This window comes from Cryptomeria japonica, chromosome 10, assembly GCF_030272615.1.
Source record: "Cryptomeria japonica chromosome 10, Sugi_1.0, whole genome shotgun sequence".
NCBI lineage: Eukaryota > Viridiplantae > Streptophyta > Pinopsida > Cupressales > Cupressaceae > Cryptomeria > Cryptomeria japonica.
The window spans coordinates 92,516,249-92,534,367 of record NC_081414.1 but is presented as its reverse complement, the minus strand read 5'-3'; the positions used below and the strand labels follow the sequence as shown (position 1 = coordinate 92,534,367).

Below are 18,119 nucleotides of genomic sequence, written 5' to 3'. Positions count from 1 at the left end.
TTTTGGAATAAGTCGTACTCATCATTATGAGGGATTGACACATGTCTTAGTTAGTTTTGAAGAAGTAATTGTCCACTGCACTTAAACTATTATAAAATATAGTTCTATGTGAGTTAACTTCTTCAGTTGTTGAATACAAATGTAATGCAAGGTAGGTTTTTCTCTAGATTTTTTGAATAGTGAAGCATACTAAGTTCTTGATGTTATCATGTGGTGATGAATATGAATAAATCCATGCTTGTTACAATTAGAGTTAGCCTAATGTTCTTTATAGGAATTACATTTCCTCAAGCAAGGGTCACTTGAGGTAGTGTAACTCTCCCTTTCTTTTTGTTTAGTTAGTTTCATTTGTGTAAATCATTAACTAGATTACTATTATTTTTTTATGTATGGTTGGTTAGTTTTAAATGTTCTGTTAATATAGTTAATGATTAGAGTCCTAGTTGCAACCGAGTCATTTACTATTACTCACAACCACTATAGAGTCACTTATCAAGTTAAGCCTAGCAACCGTTGTACAATTAGATTTTCTATTCAAGCATTTTCACACATTTTTAGTTAATATTCCCCTTACGCAACTAATAGAGGGATTGAGGGTCCTTTGTTGCACATATAGTGCTATCATCATCCAAGAAAATACATCCTTGGTCGATAATTAAATGATCCTCTTCTTCGGATGCTAGGTTACTCCATTAGGCATTTTGACCAAGTTGAGTGCATTGATATTTTGCACCAACCTTGTGTATATAGTTGACACTAGTTAATGATGTGGACTTTCATATGGATGATGTGGCAGGTATGAATTTTGATTGTACCTACCTGGTGGCAACTGATGTATCTAATGATGTGTCAACCTTTGTGTCACTAAGGACTGGGCACCTATATTGCATGTTGACTAAATGGGCTAATAACAGGTTGACATGTATCATGCTTGTTTGGCTTTTGGTGCATCTGATTGATGGTAAATGCAGGGGTTGCAAGGGTACCAAGGTCTACATGTCAACACACAGTTTTCCCATGAGTGCCTGTCATAAGGCTATGTACCTTGCATACACAAGTTTTTAAACCAAAAAAAATATCATTTGTTTTCTATTTTTTATAAATAAATTTCACAAACAATAATCTCTACAAAATTTTTGATAAAAATTAATCGTAGAATTTTTTTAAAATATAATATAAAAAGAAATTGTACCACCCTGATTATGATGTTTGTACTACCAATGAGGAGATTTTTTTTCCTAATGTCCCTAGATCAACCGCTCCAATTTTGATGATTGGACAGTCAATCTTTGATTTTTTGGGCCTTCTGAGCATGATGGAAGGGTTTGTTTTGGCCTAAAATGCTCAAAAATTGCAAGTACCTCCCAAATCTAGTAACCACCTCCAAACTTCAAACCTTCATAAATTTGGCTTTGAAGTCCAATTTGGATGAAACAAAAGGCAAAACCAACTTTTTCAAACCTTTTGAATCTAATGACAACCTCATATTTGACCCATCAAGCTCCAATTTTGACTTGCAATAGAAATCCATGAAAACAAAACCCCCAAATTACATGAAAATATCTCAAAAAGACTAATCAATGGCACTCTAAAAGCTCTAATATCGTGTAATATTTGGCTATGAAGGTAGCCACCCAAGATCTAGAGGCCTAATGGGAAGCACAAGAACAAGAGAGAAATGATAGGAGAGATAACTTGTGTTCCTATCAATAATGCAATAGAATCCATGAAATTTCATAGGAGACCCCAATGATTAACAAGATGAAACATATGATGGAATAAGATTATGACAAGTGCCTTAATCTTATGACATGATACATAAAGTGATAACTTATCATCCACCTAAGGTGTAAAAGTTATAGTGTGATACATCCACTAAAGGTGGATCACCCACCTAAGGTGGAAAAGTGATAACATGATAAAACCACTAAAGGTGGAAGTTCCACATGAGGTGAAAACTGATAATGTGATAAGCCCATTGAAAGTGGAAATGCCCTACGTGATCCCTAAGTAAACTTAAGTAACATGTAATTAGGACCTAGGTGAAGATCTAACAAGGTAGAACATCTTAATTACACTACACTTTCAAACTTGAAGGGGCATTTAATTAGGGGTATATTGTCATTGATAGATAGGAGGACGAGATAATGATTAGATAAAGAAATAGGACAATTATATGAATCCAATGAATGTGTAGAATGGAGCCAATTTATTTAATGTAAGAACCAGTCCAATATTTTGAGATGTTAGTGAAACCTATCCTTCTATTGGTCCATGTGAATTCCCAACTCTTGGGGGAAATGTCATTAATATTTGCATCTCTGAAAAGGTTTTGAAAGTTGATGTAAGATTGGAGGACACTTCTTTTCTCCTATCTTGATAAAATAGCATTAAAGTCACAATCTATTATGCAAATATTGATAATATAATATTAAATAAATGAAGATATTTTATTCCATGTTTGTAATTTATCCTCTAGTATAGTACGGTTATATGCATTGAGAATGGTAAAGGATAACGTAGAGGTCATGCTCTAATTTGTGATGACCATCTATTTTGAGTATGAGTGAAGAAGATCCACTTTGGCTTAACTAGGTGAATATACAAAACCTATTCCCTACCTTCTTTATTAGACTCCACAAATAAGCTAGTCCAAGCTTTGTAGTGGCTTGAGAATTATTTTAATTTAAATTGATGATCGTAATTTATTTCTTCTAGCATTACAATATTGACCATAAACGTGTCTTATGGTTCTTTGTTTAACACCTTTTAATAGGAGCATTCAAGTCCCCAAGATTCCAAGTAATGATCTTCATTGATCTAAAATGGATGATTTTCCTTCCTTAGATCGTAAAAAATATGTCTTGACGGTAGATTGGCCTCTAGCCATTCTCTCTTCTCCACTATTTTTTTTCTTTCAACCCCATTCTTTCATGAAGTCAATGTTGGCCTTTATGATTTCTTAGGCTATTTTTTTGATGAAGTGGGTATCAAATGTTAATTCCTAAAGAATCATCAATCTCATTTTTATAATCAAACTAGGAATATAAATATTATGCATGCAACATCATCTGTCCTAGTGCCAAAGGATATCTCAAATGGGATGATTGTGAGATAATATTTTGCTAGGTCCTCTAATTATCAATTTGTCACCTTCAAATTGAGATGTTGGATCTCTTTATACAAGAGGATGTGGAGCAGTCTATCTTCTCGTTAGTATCATGTGGCTCCAGGAAATATGGAGTTAGGAGATCTTTAGGTTTGATTTTGACAAACTGCTTCCATTCTCTCTTGGGGTGGGCAACTTCAAATTGAGATGTTGGATCTCTTTATACAAGAGGATGTGAAGCGGTCTATCTTCTTGTTAGCATCGGCGGGCTCCATGAAATATGGAGTTAGGAGATCTTTACATTTGATTTTGACAACCCGCTTCCATTCTCTCTTGGGGTGGGCAACTTTTGAGCAATTGGGAGGAGAGTGCTCAATTGAATTTTAAACTCATAACAAAAATATTTTGATCTTGAATTTTAACTAACTAGATCTAATCTCTTTCTTCTAATGATATGATTATTTTTTTACTTTATAAAATAGAGATGATACGTATGTGAATAAATTTTAGAATTACAATTAAAAATATCATGATTGTTGAATACAAATTCCCAATACTATTCCTAATATGTGTAATCCCTTTGAGTGTCTAGTATTCCTTTAGAAGATTGCATATTTTGATCGAATAAGGAGAACTAGATAGAGAGAAAGAGAGTAGAGAAAAATTAGGACACCATTTTTTAGTGTATAGGATAGGATATTCCATTGCCAAGGGTCATTATTAAGAACAAAGTTCTTATAATTATCATTATCAAAAACAGTCATAAAAAATCCTTAGGGTAAGAACTTAAGTGATCTAGATTAACCTTTTGATTCTCCTCCACCCATTCATAAATGCAACTCCTCAACGGTCAGGAATCTATGATTTTTTTATGATTGAACTCTATTACTACTTATCAAGTTGCCATTAGTTTTATGTCAAAGTAATACTATATACTCCAGTCGGTTACTACTACCGAGATATTCAGTCGGTATGAACAGTCTAGTCGGTTATTGAAGAAAGTAGTCTCAAAATGTAGTATACACCGAGTTGTCTACCGAGTATCATTTCATGTCTACCGAGCAGCAAAGATGACACACCGAGTTGATATACACCGAGTGAAACGTGTTACCAGATTCATTGAACCTGGACATACATATTGTGTGGGGGAAAAAGTGACACTAAGCAAACATGCCCTAATCTCACTTTCAATCACACATTTGTGGAATACGAAAGAGCCTAGAGGTATCACACAATTGGCTACTTCTTTTTGTGGAAGAGAGAGCCACGGGCTACCTATTAGGATTTCTATTCCTTTGTTGCAAATGATAGATAGAAGGATGCAAGTTCAATTCCTAACCCCAAAGTGCAAGTACGAACTAATAACAAGATTGCAGAATTGAACTTAAACAATGGAAAGCTGTAAACACAAGGACAAGACAAGAATGTAAATGCGTACCCGGAGTCAAAATCTGAGTGAAAATGTTCGGGACGGGGGCGCGGGCGCCACTGTCCTGATTCTGCCCCTGAAACTGCTCCGGAAACTGTTGTTTTGCACTCTGGAAAAGCTGTCAAAAATGCTGAAAATGTTGTCTGTCAGGAGGACCAGGGCGCCCAGCGCCCCTGTCCCAGGGACCAGGGCGCCCAGCGCCCCTGTCCTGGCAGGACCAGGGTGCCCCATGCCCCTATCCTGGTCTTTTGCTCTGAGATTTGGTGGGAAGGTCGGTCTCAGTCTGCTTCTTCCGGATCTGCAACTTGCGGCGTCGTCCGAATTCCGAAACCTGCACTTATATCTGAAAAGGTGTTTGGGCGGCTATATAGGGTTTTGCCTTAGTCAAACCCCCGCTTCGGTGATTTCCACCTCCACGAATAGCCAAGTTGTTTTGTAAAATGTATTGTGTGTGCAGACCTAGTGTGTGTGCAAGGTCCTAAAATGCAAGAAAGCAAACTAGAGCAACCTAGAAAGTAAACCCTAATTGCTTGTAAATGATAATGTAAATGCTCTAAATCAAGATGCAAAGTGATCTAAAGCATGAATAAAGGATATATTGAAGCTTATGCAAAGACATGAAAACAACATGAAATCATACCCAACCCTCAAGGGAGGAGTACAAGCCAATCTTCAGTCGGTAATCTCCTATTGTTCTTCAATGTCTTCCAAGCCCTAAATGGATGAATGAAATTGATAAATGCTTGATAGAGGGATGTTGAATGTTGTTGAAGTCTTCAAAGATCTGCTCTTTCGCTGCATAGAAGGTCCTTGAAACCAAAAATTCCAATCCTTTCAAATGAAGAAAGAGAGCTCTTATATATGAAACCCTAGGTCTTAATTTCAACTTTAGGCCAACCTAGAGATTGAATCTCCCACCAATTTCTTGGGGTTAAGCTTTATTTTATGATTGGATCGCGCTCCTAAAATTTCGGGAAAAATGTCCGGGACCATGTGCACGCCGGGCGCCATGGTCCCGACAACTTTTCACCAAATTTTCAGGGCCATCGGATATGATGATCTTAGAGCGAATCTCGAAGTTACAGGTGATTTCGAGATGTTTTGACCCCCGAAATCAAGCCCCCAAGTTCAAAATACGACCTAATTAGGGTTTTTGATTAAATGATGTATTGGAAGAATAAAATGAAAGGGGCACACTTTAATGAAAAGGGCCCAACTTTATGATATGGGAGATGATAAAATAGAACCCTAGACCTAATTAATTTGATTAATTAAGTGCTAAAGGGGAAATGCAATGCAAAATGCAAAATGTGCCAAGGCGGGTGCTAAACTAGGTGTGAAATTGTACCACCCTAACAAGTGCGTACAATTTACGACGCTACACATATGAAAACGTGTTACAAGATCGAGGAACATCTAACTGTTATCACATTGGAAATTGCACTTAAAGATTGTGTATGATTTTGAGGTCATCTAACCAATGAAATATTTTGCATGGTTATTCATTCGATAAAACATGTTTGTAAGATCGAAGCAATGAATGGATCACCGTCATAAGAGATCTATTTATACAACATGAGTTAAGAATTGAAGGTGTGTGCATGAGTGTAAGAAGACTGTTACAAAGACACAGAGGTCACCGAGAAGGTTTTCAGAGAACAGTTGAAGAACAGAGTAAACAGAAGGGTTTACCGAGTTACTATATGGGTTACCAAGGTATGCTATAAGCAAGGTAACTTATTCTAAGCACATAGAATCTGCTATAACATTCCAGATGTAAAGTTGCAGATATTTGTAATGATTTTATTGTAATATTTAGAAGCTGTAAGAGAAACCTTAAACAGGGTAAAAGACTCTAATCAAGTCTATAAATTGTAAAGCCTCTAACCAGGTGCAGCATTTAGTTTAAGTGTTGTAAAATCCTTTAGCAAGGTAGATCTAATAGATCTTGTTACTCCTAACAGGGTAAGCTATCAGAAATAGGTAAACATGTAGCTCTAACCGAGCACTCTTTATTATTGCAGTAGTGAAGTTGTGGGTGCCATCCCCACCACAGTTTTTCTCTCTAACCAAGAGTTTCTGCGTAACCAAAATATATGTGTTATGGAGTGAATCATGTATGATTGTTATCTATTTGCTTTAGCTTTATATTATGTTACTGCACTATTCGATTTATGCATAACAGTAAAGTTATTATTGACGAAAAGTTTTGGAGTACTGATTCACCCCTCCCATCTCAGTACAGTAGCTTTCCATATTGGGCCTAACAAACTCTTATTGAGAGCTAGTTTATATTTGAAAGATTCCTCTCTATTAACTATTATATTTAGTTGACTTACTTTTTCTTTTACACCATCTTTTGAGAGGTTATATGTGCTAATTTTGATTTTAGTACTTTGATGAAATTTGTGAGCCTAATTTTTTTTTCGAAGCGAATGATTTTTTATAGTTATTAAATTAATAATTCTCATTTATAATTACGAATCCATAATTATATTCTTATATATATTTTATTTAGACAATAATATTTTACATTTCTAAATTTCAATAAGGTATAAAATTTATATATATATATATATATATATATATATATATATATATATATATATATATATATATATATATATATATATATATATATATATATATATATATATATATATATATATAATGTTATAGATGATTTACTTGCTCTAGGATATGATCATGCTCATTCACATACAAGTCCACTTCAAAAATCTATTTAAAAATAAATAAAAAATCATAAAGATAAAAATATGAAATTTATTCTTATCCTAATGAATCACATAGTATACGTTAAAATAAAATACATGGAATGGAATGGTGATAAATACAATACAGATTAAGGAAAATCACAAGATGTGGAGGTGCAACAATAATGGAGAATTACCAACACAAAGTGATCAAATGTTGTAGAAAAGGATAATGGAAAATATTGATAAATACAATACAGATTAAGGAAAATCACAAGATGTGGAGGTGCAACAATAATGGAGAATTATCAACACAAAGTGATCAAATGTTGTAGAAAAGGATAATGGAAAATATGTAACATATGTGCAATAATAACGGAATAGTGAAAAAAACATATGTGCAATAATAACGGAATAGTGAAAAAAAATATTTATATGAAAATGAAAAACTCATTGATGGACATTGAAACCGAGGACCACTACTCCTAGTCAAATAGAGGGTTCTAAAATATAGTAAGAAGAGTGGATTTCAATAGTTTTTAAAGAACTAGGTCATGGAGTATTCAATCTTGAAAGTATGGATGAAATCACTATCCTACATGAAAAGAAGTATATAACCACTCATTGCTACAGAAATGCCCATGCCTAGTTGAATGAGTTTCATTCAAGGAACCAAACCTAGTTGTTTTGGTTGGAATAATGGTGAAAGGGCCATGTCAAAAAAAAAATGGAGTTAAATGTTTGATTGAAAATTTGAACTTTAAAAGGAGAAAAAAAATAAAAATATTATAAGATAAATAAGATATTTTAGGTGAATTAGAACATCTATATTTTAAAATGAAAAAAGGGGACAAAAGTAAATTGAAATAAACTTGGGTAAAAGGATATGGAAATATATAGTTATCAAACATCAATCAATGGTTGTAGGAATATAGGTAAACAATTGTACCTACTAAAAAATATAAAATATGTGGAAATGAATTCAAACTAATTGAAAGATGACAAATTATTTTGAATAAACTCTTTTTTTTTTGTGAACTAGACACCACATACAAAAATAGGAAATGTATAATTAGATTATTGAAAGGTGTTTATGTGGGATGCAAAAGTGTGTTCAAAGCAAATTCCTAAATGAGTCGAATAATTAAGTAAAAGTAGAGGTAACATATTTGAGTTCAAAAATTCAAATGGTATGCACATGATTGGAGGTGGTTGGTTTCATTATCTACGCTTTAATTGATAAATCAAAGATTTGAAACCCAAGCACTATGAAGGGCTATTACTCGTTGATAGTTATCTTCTCTTAATTTGAGATGTTGCGAAGTAATGCATGTAACATATTGATCCCTACCAAGATGTGTAATTAGAGCTAGGGGTATGTCTCAGGATTTCAACCAAGGTTACTTGATTGGAAGAAGAGAGTTTCAAGGAAATTTATGTTTTGATTCATTTAAAGCACATAAATATTGGGTAATTAATTATTCTTGTAGGAATCACCAAAAAGAGTGAAGTTGTTTTGGTGTTTTAGGATTGTAGGGTTTTTATGTGTGGCCTCTATTCAACCACACGTTGATATATAGAGGTTAGCAAAGAATTAGTCTTTTGGTCAAGAAATTGACAATAATATATGTCCAAATTGTGTGGTTAAGAGTGTGAATTTATTTTGTCATAGTGGGTTGGTGTAGATAAAATGAAATGTTATATTTTAAGAATAAGAGGACATTGATAGTTATCTTCTCTTAATTTGAGATGTTGCAAAGCAATGCATGTAACATATCGATCCCTACCAAGATGTGTAATTAGAGCTAGGGGTATGTCTCAGGATTTCTACCAAGGTTACTTGATTGGAAGAAGAGAGTTTCAAGGAAATTTATGTTTTGATTCATTCAAAACACATTAATACTGGGTAATTAATTATTGTTGTAGGAATCACCAAAAAGAGTGAAGATGTTTTGGTGTTTTAGGATTGTAGGGTTTTTATGTGTGACCTCTATTCAACTACACATTGATATATAGAGGTTGGTAGAGAATTAGTCTTTTGTTCAAGAAACTGACAATAACATATGTCCAAATTGTGTGGTTAAGAGTGTGGATTTATTTTGTCATAGTGGGTTAGGGTAGATGAAATGAAATGTTGTATTTTAAGAATTAGAGGACATAAAATATCTTAGGGCATTCCTTTTTAATCATAATAAAGTCTAGATCCTTGTAAGTATAAGTGGACCTTGAAAGAAATATTGATCACCTATATTAGGTATAAAGGATGATAAAAATGATTGTTCATGTTCTATTGTATTTAATAATACACGTCTCTTTGTCATATATGGATTGTAACATAAATCTTTTGTACATGTTCAAATGAAAATAAAAAAAAATAAAATATTCTTATTTCTAAGAGTGAAAATAAATTTTGAATAAATTCAATAGTATCTCCAATTTCACCAATACCCCAAATTATTTGGTGCCCTACTACTATTTTCCATATATCATTTAAATTTGTCAAAGATTTCCCCAAATCCTACATATTTAACATAACTAGATTTATACTTTGTTGGCTGCTATTATTATTAAACCTTGCAACATTGTCATTGTATATAGACATTTATAATTTGATAATGCCTTTAAATGTTTGTGAAGAAACTCTAGCTCTCTAGAATCAATTGTAAAGTTAGTAGGCTCAAAATATTTATGGATAAATGGTGAGCTATCAATGAAGAAAAAATCTATCAAAGTATTTTTTAAAAAAATTAAAATTAAAATGTAAGAAAATTATTGAGAGTGAAAGAAACAAATCAAAATTATATTTACAATTACAAAAGTAGACATACAAGAAATATAGTAACAATTACTTATTTGATAAATGAATATGATTTTTTAAAGGTCGCAAAATTATACTAGTTAGTGAAGTTTTTTTATCTTTAATAGTGATGCTAATTAATTATCAATTTTTAATTAACCAATGGACTTTTTTAATGTGGACAGATCAATTTTTAATTAACCAATAGACTTTTTATGTGGGGAAACCTTCAAGTTCATTTCCGGATTATCTTAAAAAAATAAGAAAACACTACCCAATAAATTATCATACAATATAACAATACAATAAAATAACAAATTACATCAACAACACATGAATATCACGTTTTACCTACAATTGGATGAGCCTAATAAAATAAATATATAGTTTTATTCTTGTTAACTTTTGTATCTTTTAGAAAAGGTCACGTACTTTATTCTTGTTCGCTCTATTTTATTTTGTTTAATGTCATTAATAGTAATATTATTTACTTGATGATTAAAAGTAAAAATGAGTTTTATATCTTTATATTTTATTTATATAAAAAAATATTAATATGTATTATCTAAATCTTATTTTGATGATAACATTTAAAATATATTGATGATGATAATTAATATATTAATACAATAATAATGTAATAATTATTAAAAATATAATACAATAATATCAAATATAATACATCAATATAAATAAAATAATATAAAATAATAATAGTATTAAAAAAAAAAAAATTCTTATAAATATTATAATATAGCATAAACAAAATATTAATTATGTATTTAATACAATATTATATTATTTTGGATTTTTTAATATTTAAATACAAAAAATAAGGTTTTCTAAAATCCATTCATCACAAAAGAATAGTATATTGAAATTCAAGAGTAATGAAAAAATAATTTTATGATTTTTAGTATTTATGAATTAGAATTTAGGTTTTAATTATTGAAAATAATTTTTTTAACATAAAATTATATTATAATATTAATATTAATATTGTATGAATGTTACATGATTATTATTATTCTAATTATAAACATAATTCTTATTCTACAATAATTTAATTTTAGTTTTAATTGAATTTTAACCATGATCCTAATCCCAACCCTATAGCCAAGACACTTTGAATTCTCATTTTCATGGGTATGAATGTCAAATATTGTGAAAAAATAGTTTCAAAACCATAATAAAATAAAATTTACAAACACTAACACACATGTTACCAAAATACAGCTTTGTTGTGAATTTAATGTTTTTGCAAGTAAGTTTAGGAATGGATTCCATTGATTAAAATAATTATCACTAATTTAATAAATGCAATTTTTACACTTGATTTGGTACCCTCTAATGTACTTTCAAAGTATATTTTACTATCGGCCTACCCATTACACCTCCTTTTGGTACAAATGCTAGTAATAAAATTGAAAAAAAGTATTGAATGTTCAAATGTTGCTTAAGATATCAAATTTTTTAATGTTGTTTCACATGTGGCTAGATTATCATCTTGAATCACTTTGAGTTTTTTCACAAGTCATATCATTGTGAAGACTCAAACAAGATATATCTAAGAATTTTTCTTTATGATGAGAATAAAAAATATCTCTTCTATAAATAAATAAAAATTAAAGAGTTGTCTTATATGTAGAAGTGTTGTTTACTAAGTTTTGAATAATAAATTAGGTTGGGTTTACTAAATAATTTTTAAAATGCATAGCGAATTAGGTTAGATTTACTAAATAATTTTTAAAATAAGGTACTAATGTTTTGATATAGGTAAAATAATGGGAAAGGCCTAACCCAAATAAAAAGCAAACAAAAAGCAAAGGAAGTCTCATCAGACGAGAGACAAAGACAAACAAAAGCAAAGGGAACAAAAAGGACCCAGCAAATGTTTTTGATTGAAGCAAATAATCGGGCATGGGTCTTAAAAGGAAGACAAAACCTTCAAAAGAAGTGGAGCATACAATCAAGACAGTTTGAATCCAAACTTTGCCAAAGGGCTCAAAAGAGCAGGATGAAGTCATTCCATTTTCAAAGGAGTCTCAACCGAAGGACACACAAGCACAACATCAAGTTTTCTTTAACCCTGCCTGCGGAACCTTTGCCCTTCTCACCAAAGGGCTGCCCTAATCATCTTCAACGAAAAACCTTTCTCAGAGTGGTCTTAAACAGTAGTTTCCAGAACCAACCGTTCGTAAGGAGATTGATGACTCATCATTGGACACATAGGAGTGCACATTTTCATGAAGATCTTGGCACATCAAAGAGAAGTGCCCAACTTTGTGCAAATGGTGCGGCCGAGAAGTCTCATAATGAAGTCCTGGCTCCCAGGCATAAAACTGGGAGCTCAGTTTACTACTGTTGGGAAACCCAAAGCACGTCAACACAAATACAAAATCTAGCAAAAAGAAACTTTTTTCTGGATTTTATGATATAGTCAATAGCAATAAACTGACCAATAACATCAACAATACCTTGTAAGATAATTTCATCCCAAAGCTCCAAAGGAAGTTCTGGGAGATGAATCCAAATAGGAACAATGTTTACCTTGAAAATCAAACTCAACAAACCATATTTTAAAAAAAGAAACGCCTTACCAAGAAAATAAGGACCTCCTTAAAGAACTTTGGTGCAGTCCTCAATATGAATTGAAAGGATAATAAAAGGAATCTATTCATCAAGGTTGTCACCAGACCTGGAACAGACCAACATTTAGATGTCCAGCTGTGAATTATATCGATATACAATCTATGGCCAAAAAAAGCCCCCCATAAGGGTAGTCTACAAACCTACAGAAGCTCTGTCCACCCCATCAAGAATATATTAAGAATAGGGTCTTGTATGAGTGGAACTGAAATGAGAACTTAGGGTTGCAAAGGAAGGGTGACATCTCTGTTGCACTCCAACATCGCGCTCAGCGTAGGAGAATAAAAATTGGCTTGAAACATATAATTAGCACTGCCGGTGAATCCATCCAAGCTGTTCATGACCAGAAATAAAATCTAACCAACCTACGTTAATCGTTGAATATAGCAAATTAATAGATCGAGGTTTACATATTGTCCATTTTGATGTTTTTATAAGTAGCTTATAAAAAGGGTTTACTTCAAGCGGTCCATCCCATTTCATATCACACATAGTTGTGAACCTTTAAAGAGCTGTTATTTAAGGTATTCTGGTTTAAAGTGTTGACTCTTCATATTATTCAAAGATACTTCAAGATTATATCCCATCGTAAACAGAGGCATTAAATGGTCACAAAAGACTAATGCAATGACACAAATGAATATATTTGAAACCTAAGCCTGTCCAGCTTATATACCAAATAGAAGTCCAAAACACTATACAGAACTACCATGACAGTTACTAACATAACAGATCTACAAGTCCTACTTAGCAGTGTATTTTCAACTTCTACACGCAAAGGTAAGTTGGCATTCAGGTGATCATGTAATACTTGGATCGAAGCTTGACAGGCTGAAACAATCACCATCAAATTATTCTTAGAATTTTGGTATGTACACGTTACTATTCCAATAAGGAATAGTTTGCCATAATTTGAATGGGAAGCACATGCTTCATCATGGCTGACTTTATAATTAGCTTTCTTTCAAATCAACATATAGATACAAAATAGAAAAAGAAAAATCTGGTGCAACCAACTACAGCTGTTGTAAATGCGGTTTAAATTTATTATCGACTCCAAATCCACAGTTTGCAACAAGGACTTTTTTCTGAGTACCCTGATCTTCCTCTATGATTGCAATATCTCCAACTTTATCGATAAGATCTTCAACCTCTTTTGCTCCAAACATGCTGTAGTCTAGTTCCCTCCCATACCGCTGTCGATATAAAGTCAAAAGGCTAGATAATAAAATTTTGCAAGCGTGACTCACTAACAGCTCCTGCAACTCCTCTTTGAATACCCCTAGCCTAGCCTCTGCAGCTTGTATTTCAGCATTAGCATCTGCCAGAAACAAGTCATCTCCATGCCTGCCTTCTTGTTCACTTGCTCTTTCATCTTCTGTTCCTTCATCTGAATAGCAACCAACATTTATATCCACACCATCCTCCCCAACATCTTCATGTTGCAAATTATTGCACAGATCCAAATTTGAATGTATTTCTTTGTTCTCTGTTTTTGCAGTAAAATCCTCTTGCAGAATCAAATTTGGAGAACCTCTATTATATGGATCAATGCTTGCTTTAACATTTTCAGAATTACCTGGATCGTTGACTTGTTCTCTCAAACAAAGAAATTTCTTGTGTCCTTTTCCCTCTATACAGATAGTATCTGACATCTTTTTAATCAAATTAACCAGTTTACAAGAACCATATTCTGCCAGATATAAAGGTCTTCCACAGACTTTATGATATTCAGAAGGTACACGGCCAAGTAACAAGCTTCCTCCAGACATAATTATGAGATTAACAATTTGTCTTTTTAAGCCTTGTATATCACCAGGCTGAACCCAGGAAGTTGAATCTGTTCCTGAATTTGACACAGATGGCATTGCAGATGTTGGAGCTGATCTACCAACAACTGCTGTAATTGGAAGATTGTTTTGCATTAAGGAATATGACTCTATCATAGCCCTAGTAAAGGGAGCACCGGATTGTGACGAGAATGAAGAGAATGTTGAATTTGGCGCTGAATTTGAATCATACAGGATAACAGACTGAGGATCATCTTCCGTGTAAGATGGTGGAACAGGTTTACAAGCATAAATGGTTGCAGAGTCTACATCTGTAATTGGAAGACTACTTTGCATGGATGAAGATGGATGTAATAGATGACCACCCAATGTCTTTAAACTGGGCCCACTGGATTGTGCAGATGGTCCTGTCAAAGAGGTCACTGACAAATCTGTAGCCATATGCTTTGTATGCATGGTATATGCTTGTGCTGAATTGGATTCAATAAAATACTCTTTCTGAGACAAACCTTTGTATACAATAGCCTCCTCGTCAGTTAGAAAATCAGAGTCATCATTTAAGAGGCACCCAACTGAATAACAAGCCAACTCAGGTGTCCGTGATAAAAAAGATTTTGCAGGCACAAGACCTTGACCTTTAGCAACACTAGGCCAGTCCCACACAAATCGACCAGCACTGCAAAGTGCTGACGATACTCCAACACCAGATGGAATGACAAGGGCAACTGTATAGCCCCTTTGCCCCAGCTTGTGCAAAGCAGGAGCAAAATCAACATCTCCAGAAATTAAGAGAATGGTGGAAGGAGAAGGATTATCGAGTGCAAATAAGAACATGTCCACCAATATGGCTTTATCTGCTGCATCTTTCTTTCCATTGGGAACATCAATAAGATTTACCCCTGTCCTTTGACAGCCTTCTCTGAGCTTTCGGGGAAAATTATTAAAATCTCCATATGCTGAAAACAATTTTACCGCTCCCCTTATTGCAGGGTGCACCCTGAGTGCAACCCGTATGTTTCCTGCTACTTCCTCTGCGCGAACTTCAGAAGGAACGGGACAGTTCTCGATATCCCAAAGTATAGCCACAGGTCCCATTGCAGCCTTCGTCTGTTGGTTCCTGATTTGTATTGATACTTGATCCCGTGCTTCTACTGCATGATCTCCCATCACATGTCTTGATAAGTAATCCATATTATTTTGCCCCTATAAGTTATCAAGATAACTAACCCTGCAAATCAAAATTTGAAACAAATTCATTGTAAATACTAGTTCTTGTGAATTCAAGATTGGAGTTTAAATTTCAAATCACATGCTAATTGATAGCTTGCAAAACATATTTGCAATTAAAAATTGCAGATCAATCATATGACCATGCAGTATATTCAAGTAGCCATTGGTTTAAGTCAAACATGGTTTCACTGTTTGCAAAGTCTTCCCGGATGGGTCTTGCAGCAACCAAATAGCATGTGAACCCAAAGGATGAGGATAAGTGCAAGACATGTCCAACTTTTGGCAAATAGAAATCACTACGACCCAGCATCTTAGGTGAAGGATGTGTATATGATTCCAATATCAATCTGCATGCAAATTAATAGCTAGTGAAACAACATAATAAAAATTAAAAAATAACAAATCATTCAGAGGGCTGTGCTACAAAGTCAACTGGGTGTTAGTGTAAGTCGAACAAATTTCAATATCTGCCAGGCTTCCACAGCAGTGATTTACTGCAATCCAATAATAGGTTAAGAGAAATCCATGCTATAAAATCAACTGGGTGCTGGTATTCATTTCCATCTCAATCGAGGTCTAATGCAACTCAATGGCAAGGAAATCTTAAGACCTGCCATCTTAGCTAAAGTCCATGATATATGTTGCCCCAGCGGTAAAGTAGAAAAAGGTGAAAACAAGCATGGAGTAAAGCAACCAAAACATGCTGGTGGGGATGCAAAACACTGTAACAAGATAGTTTGTTGCATTAAAAATGGGTTGAAACATCCCCATTAGAATTGCAGAATGGCATTTTCAATGTCCATGGATGCCATAACATTTCAATTTCAAGTACTAGATATATAGAGGCTGTCACTTCACTATAAAATTTAGTTCGAAAGTGATCCAGATCATTAAACAAAGGCACAAACTTCACATGAAGGTCATAGAGAATGCTCATATAGCTTGACTCTGGAATAGGGTGACCCATCACCGCAACTCAAATCTGTCACAATTGTGTAATGACTCAGAGGTACTCAGAGAGGCTGAACTTTCAAAGTTGTAGTGTAACAGTATAAAGTTAAAATTTGTTATAAGGTGATGCATAGACTCCAACACCCATACAGCGAAGGTGTTGTGTAATGGTTAGGATCCTACTTAGATTGAGACCAACGTTTACAAATCATAAGAATACAATCCAAGGTCCAAGTTGCGTCTACCAAAGCAGAGCCTTCGAAATTTTAAGAAGAGGATCGATCTAAGCAATGGTTTCTACTAAAAAAACATGTATTAATCTCACATTGGTTGGAAGGCTTGGCCCATGGCAATACATATAGCCCAATATATCATAATTCTCATGGACTGATGTCACAATCAAAGTGATCCTCCAATAAAACTTGATTAATTCGTTGCAGATAAACTATTTCTTGCCCTCCCCTCTCCTCTCCTCATCTCTAGCTGAAAATTTCAACAAAATGCCCTACCTACAAACTTCTTTAAAATGACTTTTCCCCCAAACGGGATATGCCTAACTAAATTTAAGTCTCTGAATTAATATTCCTATTAAAAACTCTCAAAATATCATATCTTCAACAAAACTAAACTAACTTTAAAAGGGAAATTAAATTCTAATAACAAAGTATCCAAGGGAAATTTGGATTTGATGCAGCTGCAAAACCCACTGAGAAAAAAACTCAAAACCTCTATCACCTAGGGTTTCATTACTTTCAACAACAGGAATTCTAAAGCTCATAAAAGGCATGCATACCTATAATTGTCTGATATTGCCCTCATGTGATCGTCACGGCTTTCCTTCCTCCTCTGCCATAACTCCAAATTCAACTGCTATGTTGCACTGAAACCCGGCTGAAAAACACACAACAGCATTTGACTCTGCACCTCCCCTACGTGTTGAAGATTATAAGCACAGAAAAGCCAACACCTTATTCCATAATAGATTATATGATACGTTCACCCGTTGCAGGCGTCTCTTGTGCCGCTGCGTTATGTAGGTGTAGGCCCCCATGTGACCAGGGTCGGTGGCAGTCGGCCCCGAAAGTGGAGGAATTAATGCACTTCCTTCCTCTGGAGTTCCCCGTTGCCCTGCAAATACGCGTCATGGTCGGTTGATTATCATTATTATATTACTGCAGATGACATAAGTGAGACGATGACGTGTATTTAAGAAATCATTTATTTAATTTAGATAAGTTTACACTCAAATTTGTGGACTGGCTTTTCTATTCAATAAAACTGGTTACAGTAATTTAGGAAATTAACAATTTGTTTGGTGAGGATGGGAAGACTTAGTTTTCTTTCATAGATATAAGGTTTTCACAATCTATGAGATTTCAAATAGTTGTTTCTGGATTCAATTGTGTAAATTTTTTTTAATTTTTTTTAGTTGTTTTACGATTCAATCTTA

General features: G+C 33.7%; 1 protein-coding gene across 1 annotated transcript; it reads right to left on the bottom strand.

The window, feature by feature from the left end:
• Positions 1 to 13,527: 13,527 nt before the first annotated feature.
• LOC131049618 (uncharacterized) lies at positions 13,528 to 17,825 on the bottom strand. The gene is made up of 2 exons (XM_057983676.2): positions 17,463 to 17,825; positions 13,528 to 15,716 (listed from the first exon to the last, which is right to left on the bottom strand). The coding sequence occupies exon 2, from the start codon at positions 15,677 to 15,679 to the stop codon at positions 13,715 to 13,717; it is 1,965 nt and encodes a 654-aa protein (XP_057839659.2). The 5' UTR covers positions 15,680 to 15,716; positions 17,463 to 17,825; the 3' UTR covers positions 13,528 to 13,714.
• Between the last annotated feature and the right edge of the window lie 294 nt (positions 17,826 to 18,119).

What these genes read in the sequence shown, in the direction of transcription:
- LOC131049618 (XM_057983676.2), bottom strand. Translation starts at nt 15,679, where the DNA reads ATGGATTACTTATCAAGACATGTGATGGGAGATCATGCAGTAGAAGCA.